We start from the raw sequence: 26,269 nt of genomic DNA on the forward strand, positions 1-26,269 counted from the left end.
GAAACCAGAACTGGACAGTACCGATCTCATCATATGAGAGTTTTGTGTTTGGTTTTTTTTTTTTCTTTTTAGTTTTAGCAAAACCCCTTTACTTTGGCAAGTAAAGACCAACATGAAGAGAGACAGAGACCAAATAGTTGTGAGCATCACACACCCCACAAACACTAAAGACCTGATATGGATGAAAAGATTTCTGTCCAGCTGGGAGCTGATGTAAGAAACACAGCCTGGGTACACGCTAGCACAACCGCCTGCATGCAGGGACCCAAACCACCACAATACCACCTGCAGATCTGGCCCAAATGACTTTCACAGAAGCATAACTACACCCTTTTCACCAGATGCCTAAGAAATACTACACAAAATCAGAATGAATGACAGATGCACATTTCCATTTTCCAGTTGTCAAAATCCTCCGAGCTCACTGCAGAAAGGATGCAACCAGCAGAAGCAGGAAAACACAAAACCCTACTTCCATTTACTTAGAAGATGATTTATGCTGATGGCTTTAAAGTCAGATTATAATTTAAGAAAAATTATAGTGATTATGTATAAAAATATAATGACCAAAAAGAGGATGCACAATCTACTTTTTGCAGCACTATCTTAAAATTCAGTAAAACTGGGGGTTTGTCTCTTCTTTACCCAGGCGGCTCTGGGGGTCACTCGTCCCCACACAATATGTGAGGATTAGTTAGTAATGACAGAGACAGGCAAATGGGGAAGGGAAAATTGGCTCTTATGTAAAGAACCTCAACATAAAGACTTAAGTGGCAACGTTTCAAATTATTGAAAGTGGGTAAACTGTTCACTCAAACATTTATTTGGAAATAAGTTAACAAAAACCTGGCTTACCACTCCCTTGCCCTGACTAGCTCACTTAGTCTCTTCAGCTGCAGATCATTTACTACATCTGACATGAAAACTCTCTTATTGTTTGCTATTGAACACAATATTTAAAATCAACAAAGATGTATGACAGTGCTTTCCCTTCTGTTACGGGTAATAGCACGTGATTAGTCTCTTCTATGTACTCCAAAGGATGTTTAAACCTCACACAAACTATGAAGTGAAAATATCGTATGGTCTTTCCTCACTAATTTACATGGTGGATTTTACACAATTTAGTGTGTTTCTAAATTAAATAATTTACATGCACTAAGGGAAGGAAGGGAAACCTGCTTGATTTCCAGCCATTCATAAGCCGATCGCAGAAATCAGAAACTATTTCCATAAAAGTGAAACGTAAAATAAGACCCACTATTGTTACAAGTAGATAAATTTATGACAGATTCAACTCAGAGCTTCCTTTAAATCACAGTTGTTCCAAGACTTGAGTTTGAAAATGTCTGTAATTTGACAACCAGTGTGAATCCACTCCCAGTGTACTCACTCTTAAGCATGATAAAACTTGCACTTGCAGCAGAGTCTCTCCTGTTTTACTAGCACTAAAGTGGTTTTCAGGGTTTGAAAGTTTCTTTAGAGGAGTTTTGAAACTCCTGTTGCTAGAAAAATATTTGTCCATTTTTTCTGCTATGAAGTTTGACATTAGCATAGACTCTAGGAAGAAAAATACAAGGGAAAGTCTGGTCAAAACCAGACTAAAATTCAACAAGGAAAAGCAGAATTTCTATTAATTTTAATTTAAAAAGCCATATTTCTGTATCATTGAACCAAACTGAGCAGAGGAAAGAGGGCAGGTTTTGATATCTGTGAAATTTTGAATTGCAAACCCCCTCATCTAGGGCTTTTTTATGCTTCACAAAACAACATAAATATGCTACAAGCTCTTCTGAGTGGTCCACTAGAACCTGATGTTAAAATGCCTCTCTGAAACAGCTTTCAGCATAGGTAAATGTGCTCCCACAGAGCCAGCTGGGTCATTTTGAACTGTTAGCACTCCTAGGCTTTTATTTTTGCTCCTCAGCTATTTGATTCTGCCCTTTCATGGCCCCTCCGATGGATTATATGAGCATCCATTGTCTGCTATGGTTCAAAGTCAGCCAGGTTAGCTCCAATCGCTGCTGAAGCTTACTTAAATTTCAGTAAGTCACAGGTGTCTGAGGCAAGCCTGCTACAACAAAATTAATTAATGGAATAGCTTCAGCAAACCGGACTGAAAGGAGCATGTCACATCTGATAAAAGATTGGTTAAAAGGCATGGTTAAGAGATTCCTTACCCAATTTAGTCCCTGCAAACGGACTCCACAATGAAAGAGGACCCTTGTTAGAGCAGTGAGTTTTCCACTACGTTTTTTCTTTGCCCAGGATTAAGGACAAAGCAGCTTTAACCAGCACCTATTTTGGCAGGGCTGTCCAATTAGCCATGCACAGAAACAGGCTTTCTGATTATTTACCTTCCCCTGAAAATCGATGGCATTAAAAACAACAAAGCTTTCTGCAGTGGGTTTGCTGTCTTTCAGTCTGTCACCTTCCTTTAGACCTCCCCGGTGATTCTGTCCCACTGCGGAGAGGAATTTTCTACCCTGGAGCTGGTCCCTTGCCCTAGATTTCAGATGTTTTTCCAGGTAGCTTCAATGACTTCCAGCTGTGTCTAGGTCGGGTTTCCTTTCACTCACCCCTGGTTTATCTGTCTTAATACTGAGAACACGAAAGGACAGAGACCGTGGCACAGTGAAACGCTGAACAGCAGAGTCATCTACAGGACTACATCTGCACCTGGTAATAAATATTTATGTCCAGGTCTGAAGGGAGTTGCATTTCCCAATGGCTGCTTTCAAGGAGGGAAGAGGACAGAGGCATCTCTGTGGTAGGGCTTTTGGGGGAGCTCCATGGAGCAGCTGCGGAGTCAAGGCAGAGAGCTGCTTCCAGCACGCCCAGTGCAAGCTGCCCTCCAACCCACTTCTGGGGAGAAGACTTACTTCTGTAAGCACTGAAAGGGACAATACACCTGACCATGTCTTAAAGACATGGATTTAATTTCCTGATCTGTCACTGGCCGTATTGGAGAACAAATAGATGAGACGTCACGCAATCCTGTTAGTGGGGGCCACAGATGATTTGAAAGAATAACATTGATTTGCCAAAGGTCTTGGTAATTTGAATTCATTGTTGGGATGGGGCAGGAATGTATCAGAGAAAAAGATACTTTAAGACTACTTTTTTTTTTTTTTTTTTTTTTTTTTTTTTAAATACTGTGTTCATGTGAAGACTGGCATAATGCAACCGTTGCAGGTGGTGGCTTGTTCCTCACCAATGACTAGATCCTACAACCACAGTGCATTTCTCAGATGTCCCTCAAGAGCAGATCTCCTGGACAGAGCAATATGAAAAGACAAAAACGGCCACTATTTGTACTGCCAATTTCTGCTCACTTTCAATGCCTGACACGCCAATCTCTCTCAAGATATTTAACAGTGGTTTAGCTCAATGAACAGCCAAAATCCCCTCATCCACAACTCTCTATGCAAACCATATGTTGCAGTTGAAAACTCTGAAGATTATAATTACAACTGTCCATTCAATTTAAACAAAGTCAAGAATGAAAACTATTTCAAATTCAATAAACAGGCCGTTTGAAAGTGTAGATGCTGTGGAGGACAAGCTTAACAACTTAATTGACAGGTAAAGCTTCATTTCTAATCCTCATTTTGATATTGTCTGTAGCCTCAGGAGTCAAAACACATCACTGCTCAGTCCTGAAAATATGCAGAGAAAATGAAAGTGTCAGTTGAATGAAAAAAGGAGAAGCATGTGTTTGATAGCTGGGTACGCCTGTGATATGTAAACTGCTTTGGAGTCAAGCAGCCCTAATTAAAGTTTGAAGGCTTTCTTCATTAACTATACACATGCATGTTATTTATATATACACACACACACACACACACATATATAAGTTTGATGCAATTATTGAGACCAGATAATTTGCAAGAAAATCAGAGTATAGGATTACAGTATGGAACATGATAATTTCATGGACCAACCTCAGACAACACTGTGACATTTTCACACAGCTGTGAAGAAATACTTTTCCCCATCTTTTCACAAAGCAGATTTTTACATTTTTCTCCACTTTAGTCTTTAAAACAAAAGAGAACAATCCATTTCTGAACCTCAGAGTAGCACACAGCATCTCGGCAAAGTAAAGCCAAAAAGGAAGACCGATGGGGTTACCGGCCTCCACAGTGGGGTTATACTAACAGATCTGTACACCCTTGATGGCTCTGATTCACATCAATATGAAACCCACACAGATGGACATAAAATTCTCAGTGGAAAACTGGTGCCAGGATAAGTGAATGACCACATGAAATAACAAGGGAGTACAATCGGAAGAATGACAATCCAGACAAACGTGTAACTTATGATCTTTAAAAATGTTTACATGCTGGAGAAAACAGCCTCAGTCATTTTACTGTTTTCTGTAGAAAAGAAGTGAATGTACCAGCTGTAAACAGGGAAGCTGGAAGAGGATGTATACTTGTACGCCGCAGCAGTGTGGGCTGAAACACAATAATTAAAGTTTTATGTAATTTCTGCTTAGGAGAAAGGCTTTCAGATCACTAGCATCAGCAGCTTCACCGCAACGCTCTTGCAAGCTTTCCTGACATAGGACAGCATAGTAGGAGGAAGATTTGTTATGGGGCTATCAATTTTTAAATACAGCTCCTCAGCACAATTCAGTGGGGTCATGCTGGGAGGTGGGAGGCTGGCAGAGGAGGAGAGGAACTCTACAAGGGGATGTACTTAACAAGCGACAGCACGATACAGTCCAAACCCCACGCGCAGATTCAAATCTGAGGTGTACTAAGGAGTTTTATGCATCGGGCCATCAGCATCTTCTCTCGGCAGGATATGACAGTTTGAAAAAATTTATGGAATAAAAAAGAGAGCAATGACTGATCTGATGAGAACATCTGGGTTTTGTTAGCAACAATATTAATGCCCACTTGCTGAGCTCAGTGTCTTCATTACAGTATACTGCATAGAGAAATGTCTTTTCCCCACACAGTAGGTAAAATATGCTGAAGAAAATGATAATCATGCAAATACCTTCATAATCTGATGTTTCCAGCTTACTGTACATATGCTCTGCTGGTTGGAAACATGAATGCTATTTGTGACAAATGTCCTACTTGTGTTGGTAAAAAGCTTAAAAACATCACATGGATAGACTTGTCTCACAAACTGACTGGAACATAAGCCAGTCTTGGGAATAATTGGTTTGGAAGGAGCGATCACCAGTCAGAACTGTATTGCTCAACATGTGAAATGCATGCAATGCCAGCACCACGCCTGCAGTGACAAGACTGTACGGGGCTAGGAAAAGAAGGAGGGAGAGCACACCACTCAGCCACCAAGCTCCATCTCTCTGCCCATCTCACCTACAGGAGACCCCAGCACAATCCGCTCCATTTCTGTAAAAACTGGCTCACTGACATTGCTCTACAGCCATTACTTCACCGGGTGCCTCCTCAAGAAGCCAGCACAAGTATTGATCCCCCACCGGAGCTATCACAATTCCAGGCTGATCTGCAACATAAATCGCCAGCGAGCGAAAGACAGCATGTTACACCGATTTTCTTGCCCTGCTTCCTTATGACATATATTAGTTGTGACTCTGCAGATATTCAACCATAAGAAGAAAGAAGTGGCATTAACACATCCCAAACCTATCCGTACCAACTTCCAGAGCTGGATCCTAATGAACAATGTCACAACGCTCAGAAGATTTTTTTCTCCTTTTTTTCCTCTTCCTGAGATTAAAAATGACATCAAATTAATCACTTGATTACTCCATTTTTATTAGTTGTTTTTGAACTCCTTGGCTGACATTGAATCTCTTTTGGGATAGTAACTGTTAACAAGGTTCTCAGGTGGGTCTCTGAAAGGTCTGGTATGCAACTACAGCACGTTTATTTCAAGTTGGTCTTCTAATAAATCCCAGTTAAAGCCCTCAGGTACTCATGTGATTGAAGTTTGAGTAATCCAATATGATGTTGATCAAACTACTGATCTTTTAATAACGAACTGTAGCCCTCCCAGCAGTTGCTATCTTGCTGACAGTCATGTCTGGATTGCTTCCTTTGGGCCAATGCTTTGAACAGCGAAGCTGACAGATTTCTGTTTGGTTTAGATTTTATCACAAATTGTTTTAAAGCTTTTAAAAGATATATCAGAGGGCTCATAAAATCTGTGGGTATTTCAATAAAAAAACCCGGGATTTCTATTAGTTGTCCTAGTGAAGACTGGTATTAAATGCTTCTAAAGAGGAATATAAACACCGCTCAGGAGTTGTACTTCTTCCTATCTCTGTATCTGCCCTTAGTCCTTGTTTACGTAGCCTGTAGGCAAAGCTATAGAAAAAGCAGTAGTTACCCTCCACAATATTCTCCACTGAGAGGCAAATGTGCACATTTTTCCTCTCATAATTTCCATTTAAAGTATGAATTGAAGGTTTCTAAGCCTTGCCTCTCAACCCAAGAATAATTCAGTTGCAATTTACATTTTCGATGTGCTCAAAATGAACACCAAGATGACTCATGTGCTGTTTATAAGATGCTTTTATTTGCTGGTAAATACCTTGCCACAAACAAGCTATAATTTAAGTATTCAAAAGCCTTGCTTCTGCATAAAATTACTACTAACCGTAATTTTGGAGACCATGACCAGAGCTTCAATTTCAGGCTTGCGAAGCTCTTCCTACACAACGATTCTTAAAAGTATGAATGTATTTTCTTCTCTGACAACAGCAATCATTGTATCCCTGTAATTGCAGAAAAGATTACCTGGCTTTTAATTCACATTAGTTGGTTGCAACAATACCATGCTTCTTTCCTTTCCTCTAAAATAAACTAATTATTGTCAATCAGCCCAGTGGAATGTTCACGTTCTCCATAACCTGCCTTTCAAAAGTAGTCATAAATGCTAGGAACTAGCTAATATAAACTAATCAGAGCCCTAGAAATATCTCAAAACATATTTGTACTGCAGTCTATCATTTTTGTCATATTATTTCTAAATATTATATTTTGTCTGGACAATAGCAGTCTTCTCATATAGTTATATAGTGCTTTTCATCTAGCTATTCAAAGCTCTTGCATTAATTAAACAACATTAAATCCCTGAGTGGTGTAGCAAATACTATAACATTTCCAAACCTTAAATGATGCTTTCATTGTTGAAAGCTAATCAATAAAGCTTCATGCATTGAGCAGTTTGGACAAAGAAAACTTTTCAGGCCAGTATGTTCGCTCACACCCACCTTCCTGAACAAACAACTGCAAGAACTGGAGTCACACGCAGAGACACCGTGAAGGGGACCTCTGTCATTCTCCCTGCATTTCACGCAACGGCTCCTTCCCAAAGATAATAGCAAGTTACGGTTCCCTCTAAGTATTTCCTTCCAGCTGGTAGAGCCCATGTGAGGCTTTTCAGATCCCAGAGGAAGACAAGGGAGCTGGAAGCCTTGGGGAAGCAGCCCGTGTGCCGCGTCTATAATCAGCTGTGACGCACGGTGCGCTTTCAAGCGCCATATGGACTAGACCAGCAGACGCCGTAGAGATGGGACTCTTCGTTTGTTGTTACCTGGGAGGCCTTTTCTAGAGAAAAATCTAGAAACTATTTTTCCCTTTCAGTCCGTATCAAATCAGTGATCAATAATTCATCTGACAACTGAAATGCAGAACGGGGTGCCAGTTTTCTGTGGTTTATGAATAATACTGTGCTTTTTAAAAAACACACCGCTTTGGAACACAGCCGAAGATGTGCTGCAGGAAACATATGACATGCCGACAAGCTGCACTACACCCAACCCTGTGTAATGCTTATGTAACCTGAAAATTAAACTGCCAGTTGCATGCTTTTTTCTTATGCAAAAGGCTTTTATTAACATGCTAGAAATGAATTAAGCATTCAAAGAGAAAAACCTAGACACCAAAAAAACCCTTCAACGGAATAAAGAAATTTTTCCTCCATGGGAAAAGAAGAGATTTACCAAGATTATCTTGAAATAATCATTGAATTCTTGAAATGTAAGTGGTCCCAGTCTGCCCTGAGAGCCAAGGCTGCAAATGTAGGTAGGACTCCTTCGGCTGCTGCTCTGAAGGCTCGGATTAGGATATTGCTCTCGACACCAGCCGTTTCTACCTAACTGGTCTGCACGAAACTTGTGCTTAAAAAGTGATTGAAAACTGACTGTGCCTGTCCTTAACTCCAATCAATAAAACACGCATCCAGGATAAACGAGCTCACTCTTCAATGGCAATATTCACTTTGGAGGTAGCTGTCATAACTGTTAGTTCATCTACCCTGAGGGATATCAGATGTGAGAAATTATGTGGTTTAGCTCACAGCCGTCTTTGCTCAGTGTGTAAGAGAGGGGTGGGGAGACTTTAGCAATAGGCCAGCATGAATCAGGGAAAACCTAAACAAGTGCAATTAAAACTCAAAAAAAAAAAAATCAATTACCTGAGCATCAGGTGCTCTTCCCGGCTAAGACTACCACATAAGGGCTTAAAAAAAAGAGGCTGGAAGTGTCTGGCTCTGGTCCGAGTGATGCACCTACCCTTCCCTGATTGAGGAGAAACAGGTCAGACAGAAAATAAATGTGATTTTGTCAAGTTTGCTATACGATATATTTTAATAAGATTGAAAGGGTTCGTGTGTTGCCTGCGTGTAATTGAGTGGATTAGCCTTGGGAAGGCGCACAAAACGAGAGGGGACTGACCAAACCAACCCACCGCATTCGCTACGTGCTGCCAGCCTGAAACGAGCTCACCAAAATTCAGCTCAGGTTCCTGTCTGCCTTGGGCTTGCCGTTAATCAGGATCCAGGTAATTCATTTAAAGTGTCCAATAACCTCCAGTTATTGTTACCTTTACTATGAGTCTGTTGTAATTTTTACAACTTATTGGGAGCACACTTTTTGCTGTAGTACTACCACGAAGAGACAAATGCAGAAAGATGACACTATTTGCCTAGGAGAGTGCAACAGCTTCTCGCAGCTATTGATCCCAGCCAATTCCGAGTGCAGCACAGGAGTGCGTAGGAAAGGTCAGACAAACGACCTCCAGCCTTCATTGCTTCTCAAGAGCCAGAGACAAATGCTTCAAAATGAGAATTGGTAATTTCCAAAAGAATTACTCGGGAATAGAAATAAAATTTCATTCCCAATGAAGTTTGCAAATGTATCTATGAATGTCTTCAGTAGTTTCTGCCCGAATCTTCTCTGCAGCCTTGCACAAACACCGCACAGTTCTCCTGCCTAAACTCAATCATCTCCAGAAAACCACAGAAGTCTGACTGCGTAATGCTAAATAGCATTTTAAATGCACGATTAATTCTTAATCTTCGTTAATATATTTTCCTTTGTAAGAGGAGTAAGGGAGCCCTTGATTTTTATCAGCTGGGATCTGAAATAAAAATAATGTAATTATGCTTTGTATTTGTGACTAATAATACTGATCTGACAGGTAGAAGCAATCATAAATAAACAACATTTATGTATAAAAACAGGTATTGCTTCTTGTTGAATTCACTTCAAATGATCAGAGATCTACCAGTATTCTGGATGCACAAACTTACAGAGAAGAAAATGTTTATTCTGTGGCCTCCAACAGAGTGCATCACAGCTTTTTTTCTATTTTGAAACTTAAATACTTGGAGTTTTCCAACTTTGATATAAGAACTCCTGTTGGAGCCCCAGGGTACCTGAAAGCACCTAGTGACAGGGTTGGAAATGCCAGAAATGAGGTTTTGTCCTCTTTAGCCTCACAACTCTTTCTCTTCCTTTTTGAATTGCTGTAAAAAAAAATCACATAAAATATTTTAGTTATCAAAATCATTCCCCCAGGGTCAGTTAAGGTCACAAGACGGAGTTGCCTGTTCCCTCCATTCTCTGAGGTAGACATTAAGTGGCACAGTAATCCAGTTACAAATAATTAGATATTAATGATACTATTCCTGCAACTGGTTTTATTTCCATATCTCAAGACAAAGTCTTAAAATAGAGAAAGATGAAGAAGGCTGGGTAGCTTCACCTCATCTAGGAGTGCCTTCACTTGATTGCCCTGAGATTTGAGTTCATGCAAAGTAGTATTTGTTGCACCTATAACCAGACTGGTATATTTTTTTCTTTTTCTAAAATACATCTTATTTTCATTGTTTTCCTTCCAACAGTGTAGTGTCCCTGAAAACATGCAGCTCTGTGAAACGGCATGCCATAGCATTATGAGTCAAAAGCAACTTTCTGAGATAAGACAATGTGAAAGCATCCTGAATCCCTCCAGTGGACTAATTTCTCCTGTCTAGTAAAAATTAAATGAATTAAAAAGCTCCTTGGCATTTCCCTAGAGGTGCAAAGTATTAACATCCTTCAGGGTTTTTTTCACAGGACATGGCAGGAGCCTGGTACATCAATTTGTTGGGCAAGGAAAACAGTCCAATGCAGAATTTGCATGTTCATTCTCTTCGACAAAAACGGTTTGACAAGAATAAGTTACACCTCAAACCTTACAGGCTAAATAGATGGCGAGGTCATTGTAATAAACGTTTTCTTTTTCTTAGACAAATCCCTCAGTATCCTTCTTAGCTGAGCTGTTAACCCCTCCGTGGCAACAGTGTTTGGAGAGCTCCTGTCTGACCAGAGGTCGGGCTGAATCAGTGACACTGGTGACTATATTACATTACCAGGGTAAGCAGCGGTGGCCTCGCACAGTCACACACTGGCTCTGGACACAGCTGCTCAGAAAGTCCCTCTGGCAAAAGTCAGGAAACCTGCCAGGGCTCCCAGGTTTGACCAAAACCCCTGGGAACGGGGTTACAGTGATTGCAGTATTACTCTAATCAGTAAAAGAAAAGCTTCTTTTCATCAACAGCTAATCATAGGACTTCATTTGCCTCTAACTTCCTTCAGTTGCCTTGACAGATGAAAGCACAATAATATAAATAAGAAATGACAGTTTACCAAAGAAGGTTAACAGAAGGTCACAACCTTTTTTTTTTTTTTTTCAATCTGACTTCTGGAGCTTACTCATGTGTGAAAATATGCTTTTGTAGCTGCAGCCTCAGCATCCCCCATGGATCTGGACTTGTGCCAATAATGGAGTTTTAAAATGGTATTTATGTTTGGAAAATACCATTTCTGGTTTTTGTGACATTCGAGTAGAATTGTTTCGCATTAGTATGAAATATTAAATGAGAATACCCATCCATCTCCCAGCGTGCCTTCTCACTGGTGCAGGAAGCCAGTGGTACCTCTGCTTAATGCATCGGGAGGTGTCGCGCCCAGAGACACATCTCCTCTGCCTTTCCCAGACCAAGCCACAGCTTTCTGAGCAAATCCACCCACGGACACTGACCCGACTGCCCCCGAAACACTGAACGCCGGTACGGATGCACAGGGCACAGAATCAGGCTGACAAGTCACACACTGGTAAATGTCAAATATTAATTTGTTGTATTATTTGTGCAGTGATTTAAATCCAAATCCTTTCTCATCATTAATTTCCATCAGACACAGGAAGAGCAAAAGGTAAGTATGAGCTTTCTGTCAAAATCTCTAATGCCTACGTGACTATCTGCCAGAAAATATTTCTCTGTCAGATAAGAAAACTGAAGATCTGTCCATGAACACTGGAGAGTAAAATCTGCCGTACAACATGTAGATAATTAGTTTTGAAAGGCTAATCAGTTCACTGCTCTGGTTGGCATTTCTATATAGATGCACATGCCTTCACGTTACTACACCTTTCCTCTTGATGTAAGTATCGCTCTCTAAGTAAGGCTTTACATACCACATAACTAAATGATCTCTCCTGCCATAGGAGCCCCCACTTAGCTAGAAAATATCCTTACAGGACTCAGAAGGAGCACGGTCCCAGCAGCGTGGGCTGCCCCAGGCTGTGCTGCTCACTCCCCTTCCCCACATGCCTCTAACCAACACCTCTAACCGCAGAACCACCTGAGGAAGGCAAGGTTTAGTCAATGCTGATAGCAATAACTTATTTTAAGATTGCATTGCCTATTTTATGCTGCTACATGTTGCATATTCACAGAGCCTTGTGTCTTGCACACACCTTTGACACCCTAGAAGACAGAGATGCTGAGCATCCTCAGCTTATTCTAGCTGGGAAATTAGGCCTTTGGGTCTCCTAAAATTGCCCCCCCCAACTATTATTGATCAAATCAGCAGTACACTTCATTACGTTATTGGATTAGTGAATTTTTACCTACTTTCCCTTCCTTAGCATTAAACAGCTACCAATTAATAAAGCTTTTTTTTTTTTTTTTTTTAATAATTCTGACAACATCTTTCCTTTTTGCCAGAAGGATGCTCTATTTTATTTCTGAAAAACAGGATCAATCTTTGCACTAATAATGACTTACTGAATAAAATCTGTACCACTTCCATGGTGCTTTTCTAACAATACACTTTATTTGTACCTTGGCTTATAGAAAAGCCTGTACACCAATTGATCATTTCACTCACCAGTGAAATAAAACCAACCATGAGATGGATAATGGGAGCAGAACAATAGTACACATCTATTTAATGCTCGAGTTTAGACTAAGGGGTAACATAAAGCACAATGATGCTATAAAGAAAGAAAGAATGTAACTGCTGAGAACAACTATAAGCCTTATTCCTCCAAAAACGCTGGCTAACCTGAATGAGAAGCTGCTTTACTCTCATCTGCAAAATGACCCCTTTGAGCAATGCAGAGGCATCAATAAAACAGCAATTCAGTGTCACGTCCTGAAAGATCCAGCACCTTCCAGCAGCACACGCAGCTTCGTTTGGAAGTTCACTTAATTCTTACTTACTTACATTACTACTTACTACTTACATGTAGTGATCAACCACTAAGTTGCTTATATTGTAACATGTGATGACTAGAAATTGGCTTCCTTGTAAGTCGGCGTAGCCGTACGCTCATCATCATTATCTCCACAAAAGTTCAAGTGTAATTAGTGTCACCCCTATGTTCACTTTGTTCTATGACCTGAGCATTTACAGTTTATTGTAGGTTTCCATTTTTGTCTGAAGAGTTCAAAAAGCAGCTTCAAATCTGTGACTAATATATGCTTCTGCAATTCCTGCTTTCATAGTGTATAGTACAGGAATCAAACACCTTAAGCTCTGCTTGAGGTTTTTAAAGAATGTCAAACTACTAGCTTTTAAAATATATTTTAAGAAAAGAAGAATTGTGCAGAAGGAACACTAATTTAACTAACTTACTAACACAAAAGTATTTTAAAGGAAACGGGGCTCTTGCAGACTAGGCAATTTAGGATCCCAGTGAGTAGGACACCTGTTTTCAAAAACTTATTTTTTTGACAACCTTTATGCAGATCTGTAAGCAATAAGTAGCCACCAACATGCAGACCGGTTCATGGGTATATTATCAGCCAGTCCCTGAAAGAGGCAAGAGAAGGTTGAGGTGAAGTAGCAGGAATCTGTGAATCATGCATAGTATTTCTGGCTTGAGCTCTCAAAAGGCCAAAATGAAAGCACAGAGGACCATCGCAAAAAACTTCAATCAATCTAAAATAACCATCTACAGCTTATTTAAACTGTCGAGTTGGATATCAAATGATAGGCTGGTGTGGAAAATAATTCTATCGTCTTCTAGTGAAAAAAGGAGTGCAGGCAAATGGATTATAAAGTTAGGATAAAGCAGATGACCACATCCAAGAAATACATTGCTTTGTACAAACCTTAAGAAAGGAGTTGAAGGACAATGGTAAAATGAAATCCTGGAAGAAAGGAATTTGTGAGATACCACGCAACAGGAAAAGCCAGAGAAGATGGTTTCTTGTGAAAAGATGGTAATACACTTCATGAAAACCTAACCTAGTACCTTTCAACTTGAGATAATAAAAATATGTCAACGATATACTTATTGCAGCAATAAAATGCAATCGAGGGTGCAATCCAGGCACACAGCCAGTGCACACAAGATCACACAGCCGCAAACATTCATTACCTGTGTTAGAGGAGAGTTCAAGAAGAGGAACTGCTCTGGCCTGCAATACAGTACACCCACACCTGATCTCCTCTACCTTTTGCAGCATCTGATGATGCAAAAAATGTAGTGACTGTAGGTTCAACAGATCAGATGGGCTTGTTTATACCCACTCTTTGTTTACCCGTGTGTCTTTAAGAAGTCTAACCATAACTCATTATGTGTTCTAACATAAGCTTAAGTGATGTTTTGCTTCTTCACAAAGTCAAGCTTTTGCATAAGAACAAGTTTTACCCTATAATGCACTAACTAGACATATTTCCCTTAGGAAGGAGACACATGGGTTTATGTAGCATGTGGTTTAAAATCCTTTTTTATTCAGTTAATCTCTAGCTGTGGAATTGTGATTGAAATGCAAAAAAATGTATGTGTGTTTTCTGATAAGAACCATTTTGTTTTAGAGACAGGCAAAATGTTATCAAACATATACACTTTCTTCAAGTTTTTAAATTGATGATGGAAATTCCATAATCAGAACATGGCACAGCCAATCCAGGTTAAGTGATAACATTTTTTCATAAAAAAGAAAACAAAACCCCAACGCTTTGAAGTGTTCTTACAGTTACATCTTCATAATCCAGACATGAGAAGATCTGCACTCTTGACAACTCTGAATATTTGCTCTTTGGCTGGCTCCAGATAAAAGCTAACATTTCCTTTTCCTTTCCAATGCCTTCTCTCATTTTTTAATAGCAGTGAGACACAGTACAAAACGTTACCTCCACATGATTTGCCATCTTCTTCTAGTTTCTGGCCAGCTGGACATTTGCAGTGGTAGCTGCCAATGGTATTACAGCACTGGTCATGGCAGCCACCGTTCTCAGTGGTGCACTCATTTATGTCTGAAGGAAGAAAATACACAGCAGTCAGTAAATAGTGAGCATTGACCACATTACCTGGTTATCTGAGGACAATTGTGTATGATTGTGATGTGATGAAATGAAAAAGTTACTAAGATGCACAGCTAAGGCCCCTGGAGGCAACCGCAGGAGCAGGGACTCCCAGCTCTGTTGCTGTGCCCCCCAGCTCAACCAAGAGGTGCTACGGTGGGACTTTGCTCCCCGACTTCTGCATGAGGTAAGCTGCAGGGTCTGCCCAGCTCCAGCTGCAGGCTCTACCCAACACACCAACTTCCCACTTCCACGCAACCAGATCAGGAATAATCTTTTTATGGTCATTTCCACCAGGCTCACTTGTGCATGAGGTTGCTTCTAGCAGTCACGGCAGAGGTGAGAAACCTCTAAAAGGTGGTAGTGTTTGAAGTCAGTTAAGGTCCTTCTTTCCTTCAGATACACATGCACTAGTATCTACACACCTCACACATTCACCTGATGAAGTCAGTGCTTGCCTACATGCAAAAATAGAACCTTACACATTATAAATGAAAACCATTAAAGAACCGCAGGAATAAATAAGTAAATAGGCTAGCCAATGGCTGAGAAGAATCAATAGTGAAGACATTTGCTTTTTAACCCATGTTTTTATATACCCTGCATAAGGATTTCTGAAGAAATCATCAGGCCAGCAATAGTGCTCTGTTGAACAGGATCGGAGACAACAGATGGTATGGAAATATTTCCAAACTAGAAAATTTGTCAAGTGGGATAAGTAAATGTAACAAAATCAGCAGGTATTTGCTGCACTGATTTCATCTACTCCGGAACATGTACTTGCACAATGCTTTCTTGCTTGCTTTGCTCTCTCTGAAGCGTTAATGCCACACAGACACGTAATTCATCAGTGCAGGGGGGTAAGCAGGGACAGCAACAAAACCACGTAAGAATAATGGGCTGCGGATGTCTTTTGTAACATTTTTTGACAAATGACTTGAACTGCTTTGATCGCAGAGCAGACCTCCTCAGCATGTTAGTAAGGGGAAAGCCAGAGCTAAGGGGACACACCAGATTCTCAAACCTGGCACGAGAATGCAGGTGACAGATCTCACACCCGCAAGGCCTTTGGCACTGGTAGAGATCACACATTACATTCAGGCTAGAGAGCAAGAAAAGCAGGAGAAGGAAGATAAAGCAACAGAAGATAAGCATCATTGTGACTAAAAAAATCACAGTTACTTCATATTAGCAGCACTCCACATCTCCAGTGGGCAAACGGAGCTTTTTTAAAAACTTCTAATTAGACTCTGGTCAAAAGAAATACAAAGTGCTGCAAAGACAACTCAAAAAAAAGAAAGAATTTCACACTCATGCAAGAGGTGAGAGCCTTTCAACTGCAATCCTTAGCTGTTAAAGACTGAGATTTACCAAGGTTTGTTAGCTCTTCAATGAGCCTAAGCTTAACATTAATAGATCTTTTCTGATCCTGGCTAAAAAACACAGGTTAAAAGAAGTTTTAGGGGAGGTTTCAGACTACTAAAAAGCTAAAAGAAAAGTGTATCATGAAACATCAACATTTACTAAAGTGCAGCTGAAGAGGCACAAACTCACTAAAACCCTTGCATTTCTCTGCAGCTCTAAATTCAGTGTAATAACCGACAACAAAACTTTGTCCTCAGTGATACTGGAAAACATTGGAAAGCTATATAAAAGAAAAAAAATATTCAGCTATCTCAGAGCTACACTACAAACCAAATTCTGCCTAACTCGCGTGAAGTCAGCAAGGCTCTTCTCAATTTCATGGGAACACAATTTAGACAGAAACTTTTCCAAAGAAAAACACTTCCCCCCACTCCTGAATGTAAAAACAAATCATACCAAAATAAGACATTCGTCTGTTCGCTTCTCTTCAGCAAGAGACAGAGAGAACATATGACAAGCGACAGATTTTAGGCATATTCCTCAAAGCACTGGAAGAAAGCGTGCTAGCACTGAGCATCGTGCAGAAGATCGACAAAACAGGCATGTTCCAAATGATTTACTCCCCCTAACCTGCAGACATCTTGATGTGCCTTGTGGTAATAAACAGTAATGAGCCACATAATAACCCTGCTCCACAGCTTCGACTTCTATTTATACTAACAGTATTGAAAACTAATAAAATCTCTTGCTCTGTTAATTTTTTTAAAACAAAATAATGGGAATAATAACTACTTTATTCTTCTACACTGTTTAGCACCTACAGTACTACATGACCTCCTAGCACAAAATATTGACTAAGTGATGTGGTCTACAATATACAGCCCAATTTGTTAACACCACTGTCTGTCTTTTGAACCAAAATATTGGAAGAAAACCTTTCTAGCTGAGGAGCTAATCATTATCCTCTTGATTTCACTAGGGTATAATACATTCAGAAGTGCATAGTGCTATTGCATACTAATGTATAGAATGTTTTTCCTTTTGATTACAGAGTGTTTTTATTAGCAATCAGAAATCTTTTTTCTTTCTTGTTCAGCATAAAATGCTGTGGTTCACCTATGAGCTTTGCCCCCCAAAAGTATCGGTGCTATATGATTGATAACCTCATCTTCTTCTTCAAACTCTCTGTCTTCTTAATGTTCTGTGGAGGATTTCCTTGTCTCTGCCTTAATACTTGTTCTCATCCTTTGATGAAATGTTATCATCCATTTCTTTGCTGGTTCTTACACCAGAAATCCAATGCTTTTTCTATTATATGCAGAAAACCTGACTCTTTATCCACATGTCTCCTTAAACAGACATCTCATTTAAAGCTAATCATCATAACTCAGAAATTAAATTAGACTTTAAGTCATCAAAATAAGCTCTTTGATACAACTTTATCGCTATTACAAAGCACTCACGTTGAAGGAACACACTCACGAGGTATAAATTGTACTAGTTTCAACCTCAGTGTTATGAAAATTTGCTCTCTAAGCATCTGCATCCTTTGCTGAACGGCCTCCTGTACAAGACCTTCTCCATTGCCTGTACCCTGCCAAGTTGTTTTGTGCGACTCAGTAATAAAGGTCAGATGTTGCCTCAGTCCAAGAAGCAAAAAATAAATGATCTGAATGTGAAGTAATAAAAAATGTGGTTTACATTTGTAAAAAGACAGTTCATACAGCTCTTATCAGCCACAATATTCCTAAAAACAGAGTAGTCAGAATTTTAAAATCCGATTACAGCTTTGCCACTGAAAAAAAAAAAAAAAGGAAAAAAAAAAGGAAAAAACCACCAACAAAAACAATTCTGTCAAATGATAAATTTCTGTCTGCTTTCCATATTCAATGTCACTCAAGGTTGCAAATATATTTGCCTTTTGAATAGCAAGAAAAATGACAGAAAATTTCTGACATGTAACAAGTCTGCCACGTTAGGTCTGACAAAAGTTCAATGTTATCAAGACTATCAATCCATCTGTAATGACATGCTGTAGGCGCTTCAAAAAAATAAATGTGATGTTTGCTACTGCAATGCTTCACATTTATTTATAGAGCCAATGTTGCAACACAAAAACATTATCTATGGGACATACTCTATGTGAGGCTTTCAATCCTGCCACATGAAGTTTTAAGGAAAAAAAATTTTGAAAAAACCCTTTACCTAGATTAACTTGCTATTAACTTTATATATGATCTGTCTACCATACACGTGGAAAAAAAACCTACAGTATATTTTTAAATCTACTAGTATGCCAGAATATGGTTTGTAGACATGTGCGTACATCCCATACTGCCTGCACATGTGGTATTAAAGAATGGCACTATATAAAAAGGTATTCTTTTGTCTAAAAGTCTCATCAAGTATTTGATATATGTGGGGGATCACGCCTTACTTTTTTTTTTTTCATGAAATGGACCACCTTTGAGCAATTAAATATGCCTAGGAGCTATATGCTAAATGGAGAAGGACTGATTCCAATCCATTTACTTCACCATTCTTGTTTAATGCTGCTCAATCCCTGTCTGAAAATATCACACAGCACAGCAAGTCAGAGCAATCCTCAGCTCCAGGGAAAAAAAACCCTTCACCAAGTTTTTATGAAAGTCTAGGTGATTTCAGATTTCCTACAAATAAATGGACACCTTATATAAAAGTAAATACTGGACAAAGTGTTCTTCATCATTTCTTTTAAAAGAAATAAATTCAATTTGAAATCTAACAGAAGTGTCCTGCATTATTTGCTTGCTCTCTAAATGTAGCAAACAGATGAAGAAAAAAAACCCAAATGAGTCTAAAAAGCAGAAATACATGAGGGCAGGAGTCTTCTTCACACACCTCTACGCTGAGCTGTCGGTGTGGGCTGCAGCTCTGCAGGTTCTCCACATGGAGCTGCATTCAGCATCTTCAAAAGCCACCAAGGGATTAAGCCTGCCCTGAGTGCAGGACCCGACAGCCTTGCCGGAGGAGAAGCATCTGCACGGAGCAGGGCTGCCTGTGAGAGGCTGCTCTTCTGTAGCAGGAAAACAGGGCAGTGAATCGCCCTTTAATTTTGGCAACAGTGGTAGTTTTATGGGACCCACCAGGTAACCCATTGCCTAATGGTTAAAGTATTTTAAAGTACAGTTTAAGTACTTTTTAATTAAAATTACTTAAATTTACTTAAATGATGTATAAATGTAAGTATATTTTACCTGTTCATGCATTAAAAATTTTATGTGATACACGTTAATAAAGATTAATTTTAAGATAACAAAGAGAATCTTGTAAATGCAGTCCAGTATTTAAAACCTATTTTCCAAGGTTTCTATATTTATCAGCTGTATATGAGCTGCAATTTTATTTATTTAATGCAACCACACGCAAACTTGCCATTTCAGTGACCAGCCTTGGGGGCTAACCTGTGCTCTGACCCATAAGTTGCTGACTTCAGTGTGTGTCAGAGCTCGCTGGACTTGTAATAAATCACTGAAGTGGAATAAAATCTGTAAAATCATTCACATTGTTATTGCAATACCACATGAACAAAGCCCACCATCACAGAGAGGTTATTTTGATTAGTTTAAAAGTGTTGGGCTAACACACCGTGCTTCAATTAGGGGTCAAAGTAACAAGTACGTATTTATTTAGAAGGAAGACAGCATTTCACTAATAACACTTCTTCCCAGCTGGCATTTTCTCCTGAAGGCTATGATGAAGATGGTCTGATTTCAGGACTAGATGTTAAATATCTTTATCTAAGAAAGAGGTTTGATTACTCTTGCTAACAGGCACTGGCAGCTTACATTGACTTTCATAGCAATTTGAATATGTGAATTTCTAACTCAGAAAATATAACTAATACTTTCAAGTATAAAACCCTTATGATGGTTAGAATCAAAGCCTACATGTAGTTTATAAGGTTCAATTTAAATGCACCTAGATGTGTACCTTACCATATCCCGAGTGCCTGGTACATGAAGAAATGAGTATAAATGCAACTATATTAAAATTTGCTTTTATAAGGAGGTGTCATATAGGCAAGTGTCATAATGCACACTTCACATCATCTCATTTATAGATCTAAATAATTTGATTGAATTTTTAAAAAGCACTAAAGATCCAGCAAATAGGTAGCTCTTTAACTTACAGTTTTAGACACTGTTTTTTAAAAATTATGGCCCAGATGGTCTGCAACCAAACCCATATGTCTAAAAAATCCTGAAACCTGAGAAAGTTGATTTGAACTTTTAAGGCTGCTCACTGCTATGACGCAACAGTTGACACAAGTGCATGCACACATACATCATAGCAACGTTATACATAAATATAACGCGAAGAGCAAATATACCAGACAGGCTGTTGAGCACAATGCTCACACCCCAGAGACTGCAGTTGTCTTTTTCTTCATTTTCTGCAAGAGCTTTGTAACAGTTGTCTTTGAACAGTAATTGTCTCTAAAACATAAATTACATACATCACTTCCAGCGCTAACCATAAATTATCTGCCTGAATAGAAAACAAAGCTGCTCATTCTGATAGTCAAGCAGTCCTACATGTGTATTGATTAAGCACTCTTAATGCTTTATTAGGTTTTCTTCCTCCACAAAGTCAATAACAGGACGAATATTTCTTCTGCTGCTGTTATGAAGTATCGTAAATCTGAGCAGTTATTAACAAGCGTCTGATTAGTGGAACAAACTTACCTGAGAGTTTGGCACAGATTCTCCATGCGTGAACTCTCAGAAAACACCCATCATTGCCACTGTCTCCACTGGCAGCTGTAGTACTTGTGCTTTCACAAGCTATCATCTCCTCTTTTTCATTATTTTTTTTTTTAAGAAATTACTGCTGCACTCATTTCTCTTTATCCCCATGTCACTTTCATATACGCAGAGAACATCAGTCACGTAACAAATGTGTGCATGGCCCGCGTTCCTCGGGGATGTGTGTCTCTGGCACAGTTTGCTTTCTTTTGTTATTGGGGCACTAAATGCCATTTCATGAGATTTAGGTGCAAAACCAAAAGTCAAGCATAGCCCTTGTTAAATATACTTCACTAATATTTAATATTAACTTCTTTTTATTAAAATCATCATCTAAAGAAAAAAACCCAAACAGATTCATCAATCATTTGCACTTGCTCACATTAAGGATAACTCCTTTGAAGTCAGAATAAAATTCTGTAGAGGGGAAAAACAGGCTCAAAGTTTAAATAAGTGAAACAACAAGCTCTTAAACCCCAAAATCCTGGCAAGCACTATTAGACAAGACCTGTAATCCATCTTGTGCATCAGCAGAGAATGCTCAGTGCCCTGCTGCAGGTATAGAGATGGCCTGTTCCACCTCAAGTTCTCCTACTCCCTCTCTCTGCTAACTAATGACTAGTTTCTGTTCTGAAAATTGGGATTTAAAAGTCCTTTTAAAATCTGTTACTGGTTATGGCAGTCTTCCGTAACCATATACATGGCTGCTCTCTTTTTTTTTTTCCTTCTTTTCATTCCTAATGTCTTGAGCATCAATGACATTTTGCAACAACGACTTCCAAAACCAAACTGTTCTGTGAAAAAATACCGGCTTTGATTATTACTTTTTTAATCCCTCTTTCAAATTCTCTATCAAGCAGGAATAACTGTTTCCTAAAAGTGAAATGCAGGATCTAAAATCATGAACAAAGTTTTCCTTTCTAAATTAACTAGAATAACTAAGAGAGGCAGGGAAAAAAAAAAAATCTATCACAGTACAAAGAAATCCTGTAATAGTACTCATTTTTAGAATATGTTTTCCCAGACAAGGTATGAATAATGCAACTAAACATCCCAGAACATCTGAATTAAGCAACAACAGACTAACGGATGCTAATTGGCAATGATTGGAGATGATTGTGGAGTACGGCTGGAACTATGATTACAAACAGAGCTTATGCATCCAGCCCAAACCTCAAGTACCGTTGCTGCAATTAAAGATATTTTATCAAATTAGACAAGTGTTTGCCTTTGCCTGCTATGATGGTTATGAGCAAAACATAAAAGAAAGCATCGTCTGCTGTACTGCAACTTTCCTTACATCAGAGCTCTGCTGAGATGGATTACTTTCCACTTCAACTTTTCATGCCACAAAATGGAGCCTTTTTAGAAAGAATTCAGGACTCTGCAGTGCCATCCCTAAAAGCCCTTGCTTTTGTCTAAAAGTACTTTTGCCCTAAAAATGCATTCTCTTTGCAGTATGTCTAACTTCTAGTACCAACCAGCGCTGGTTATGCACACACAAACAAGAAAAGACTTTGAACTTTGAAAGTTTGATTCCACAATAGAAGCACTTAAGTATTTTGCAGGCAGGTAAACATTCTTTAAAGATTATTTCCAAAGCAGTGATTATTAGCAAGGAGTCTTAGCAACTGGATTTTCTTTTCTGCTTTGAGTGCTAAATCCCAAATATGAATTGCAAAGCACAAGCCAGGCGGCTGCCTCTAGCCAAGCCAAGTCCTGGTGCCTAAAGGAGAGTTCACAAAGTGCATCCTGAACCCGAGACAGGCTTGAATCTTGCTGCCTTCTGCTTTCCTGGGTAAGAAAATCAGTAGAAGATATCAGGTCACAAACTCAGGGCTGGCTTTTTCCCAGCTTTTTCTATTACCCCAACAAGATGTCCAACTTGCCTCTCTTGCTCTTGTATCTCTGGAAAATTTAAATGCAGAACTGCTGCTTTTCCTCCAGCTTCCTATGATCTCCTATAAATCGAGTAATCAGAACTGAATTGAAAAGGGATATAGAAAAAAACTTAGCACTTACAGTCATTAAGCTTTATAAATCTCCTAATTAAGTTTTATATATTCCTCTAATAAAAGAACTACTTGCTTCCATATTAAAAATAAATAAATAAAAAATCTCGGCTATGCCACATTATGGAGGTTCTTGGGCCAAGATAACTGGAGAATGACAGCCAGTATACGTAAGTGTAAATAACCCAGCGTTACCTGTGGGTTAGCTAGTGCCAGCATCCACAGAACAAAACGCAAGCTCAGAGATATACAGCGCTGGCATCAAAAAAGAACAGCAAGGAAACAAAGGCAGGAATGCACGAGCTGCTGCCTTTGTTTCCTTGCTGTTCTTCTTCGATGACATGTATTTTTAAGAGATTTAAGATGTCACACCCTGTGAAGAGCACTGCAATACTCCACCACATAAATAACAAAACCAAAGATAAAGATAGAGGTGTACATGGTTGATGTCTTTCAGACTCACCAGGAGAAGAGGTGAATGAACAATGTCATGCACAAATAAATATGTTTGCTCCAAGTAAAATCTATAATGATGGGTCAGATTCTGCCCAATTTAGGGGTGGCATACTTTGGTACCCATGTGCAACATGGGGTGTTTAAAAGCTCTGGTATGCTATTCCTTGAAAATCTATGTAAGCAGCAATTGGAGTTAGCCACAGCAGGAGTCTGAGCGAGGCGAGCTCCAGCCAGCAGGATGCAGGAACAGGGAACTGGGCACTACAGGAACAGCTCATTCGAAAACTGGCTTCCAAATATTCAAGGAAAGGTAACTCAAATAATGGTTTTAGCTTCTAGTTGCAGAAAAGATGACAAAAAAAAGTATTAATGTAAGTGTAGAATAAAGTGAGATAAATGCTAGCTTTGTCTCTTCCTCTGTCTTTATTCCGTACTCAGAAAAAGAACCGATCAAACTGCAAATGCACAGCTCTTTTTCTCTACGCCTGTAAAATAAATGTCTCTAATCCAGAAGCATTCTCCCTTCCACTGCAATGCTGTGGAAAAGGGACATTTGAAGCACTCCTCAGTAAATCCTGGTGCTTCAATTCCCACTGGGGCAGGCTCTCACCTGGTACAAAACACTATCTGATGTCATTCCAGCAGTGTGACCAGAACGGCAGGTGCAAAGCGATCACGCTGGCGCAGGAGGAACCCCTCAGCAGAGGGCATGTCAAACCACATCGCCTGCCTACAGCCCCCGTTACAGGGCCAGAGCCACAAGTCCAGAAGCTGCTGCTTAACATACAAACAGGCTGATTATTACAATAGTACAGTCTGAGCAAGGTAACAAATTAAGCAGCTTAAATTTCAGGGCATTCCTATTGTAATAAGCCGGTTCCTTATGAACTATTCTTTTACATAATATAATTAACCCCAGGACTAAGCATGTGAGCAAATTAGTTCATTTTTCACATGAATAATTAAAACCTTTTTTCTTTTTTTTTTTTTTCCCCAAAACCATTACAAACTGAAATGAATGTAAAAGATTTCTCAGCAGAGAAAGGATGATGTATGCCCAGCTTCTGATTTAGAATTGGAATTCATTATTGAGATTTGAATGGAAGCTCCTACTTTCTTTTCTTATTTTTCTTAATAGCTGTCCTTGCCAGTCAATGTCAATCACTAGTAGAACAGGCTCTACTCATCATCAGATATAGCCTGGGATTAGATCAAACAGCAATGAATGGTACGCCTCCGCTACTGACTTAAATGGGTTAAATATTTCTTTCTTCCTATATCCTCCTGAATATTCTCTCCCATCTTTTGTTTTCCATTTCTAGACCTTCCTGAAAGTTATGAACTCGTTATTTCGTTTACATAGACATATGCCAATAGCACTTAGCTGCACTCAGTCACTGTGTCTTCTAGTAACTGATCTTGTGTGTCAAGGGCAAAGGAACCCATAGAAAAAAAGAAAAAAAAAAAAGATTAAATCTTCATCAGTTTAATTTGTACAGAAACCCAAGGGAAGTCATTATTCCCAGAGACTTCATTGCCTAATTTGTCTTCTGAATTCTTCTAACTTATCTGACACCAATGGGTGCTTGTTAACTATTGCTTATTGTGACTGCAGGGCAGGTTTGCTAAGGAGCACAGCATGCAATAGCCTACGTGCACAAAAAGCAGCGTTTTTCAGGGCTGAGCACCTCGATGAACGGGAGCCGCTGGGTGCTTCAGAAAGGCAGCTATGTCATTTAGCACTAAACAGGAGCTAAATATTTCAGAGAGGTCTGGATCCTTCTCACCAGAAATGGCAGTGAGGTGAGCATCCTTTAACTGGAATTCCCACTAAGGAACTCAAGTGGGAGGATTAAACTTGGTTATAGAGTTATATCAAGCTTTGAAAAGAGATGTACAAACCACAAATTTGCATACAGTTTTTACTAATGGCAAACTCGAAGCAAAGGATGGAAGAAATAAGATTTTCTTTTCCCAGATAAATTAGCAATGAGTAGCAGAGAACTGCTGTGATTTCTCGGGGCCTTTCCTAGCAGACAAGCACAGAGGTCTCCTTTAAAACAAATAAATCAGCCTCAGCGTGATGGTGTAAGTCAGACACTGCAGAAACAACAATCTGGCAGAAAGTTACCTCAGCCTGACACTGGCATTTGAACCTGGGACATTCACCGCTTCTGCAAGTGCATGTGTTCACCACGTGTAGCGGCTGTTGTTAGCAGAGGTAGCAGACTTAGTTTTACAGCCTGGGAGTTCTGGTTATAAAAATATGTGATCTCAGGGTTTTTAAACCACCAAATGTCAGAGGTGATCACAGGCAGAAATTAGAGGGCTGAAATTGTTAATTCTGCATTGCTAAAACTGATTCATACCAGAGCCAGAAAGAGCCAGTTTTATGTAACCCAAACTTCACACTCTGGTTCCCAATACAAACTAAATTTTCCTTTTAAATCTACTTGGATGTCAGGCATCTGGTTTTGATAGAGCGCCATGCTCAATTTTTTCAGAGGTCAAAACTGAAAAGAAATTTGCATTTGTGTTTTCAGCAAGGCATCAGTGAGATGGCATAAATAATTTAAAACTTCACAGTTACTACATCAGTTGATCTTTTCAAACATGATCATTACACCTTAAAACATGCGTTGTTCTACCTTTCTCACAGCAAACAGCAGACATATTTTTTATGTTCCTCACTATTAACAAAGGGTATACCATTGTAAAAACTTAAATAACACACTCCTATAAAGTTGTTGGGTTTTGGATAACCACCTATA

At 39.3% G+C, this 26,269-nt stretch overlaps 1 protein-coding gene across 1 annotated transcript in view; it reads right to left on the minus strand.

Annotated features, from left to right (window-relative positions):
• The window catches only part of LOC119157044 (multiple epidermal growth factor-like domains protein 6), a 200,822-nt gene that overhangs the window by 75,013 nt on the left and 99,540 nt on the right, over nt 1-26,269 (minus strand). Inside the window, exon 5 of the mRNA XM_037407565.1 lies at nt 14,708-14,830. Within this exon, the coding sequence (XP_037263462.1) occupies nt 14,708-14,830 (123 nt within the window). The remainder of the gene's footprint in view (nt 1-14,707; nt 14,831-26,269) is intronic.

Source organism: Falco rusticolus, chromosome 13 (assembly GCF_015220075.1).
Source record: "Falco rusticolus isolate bFalRus1 chromosome 13, bFalRus1.pri, whole genome shotgun sequence".
NCBI classification, from domain to species: Eukaryota; Metazoa; Chordata; class Aves; order Falconiformes; family Falconidae; genus Falco; species Falco rusticolus.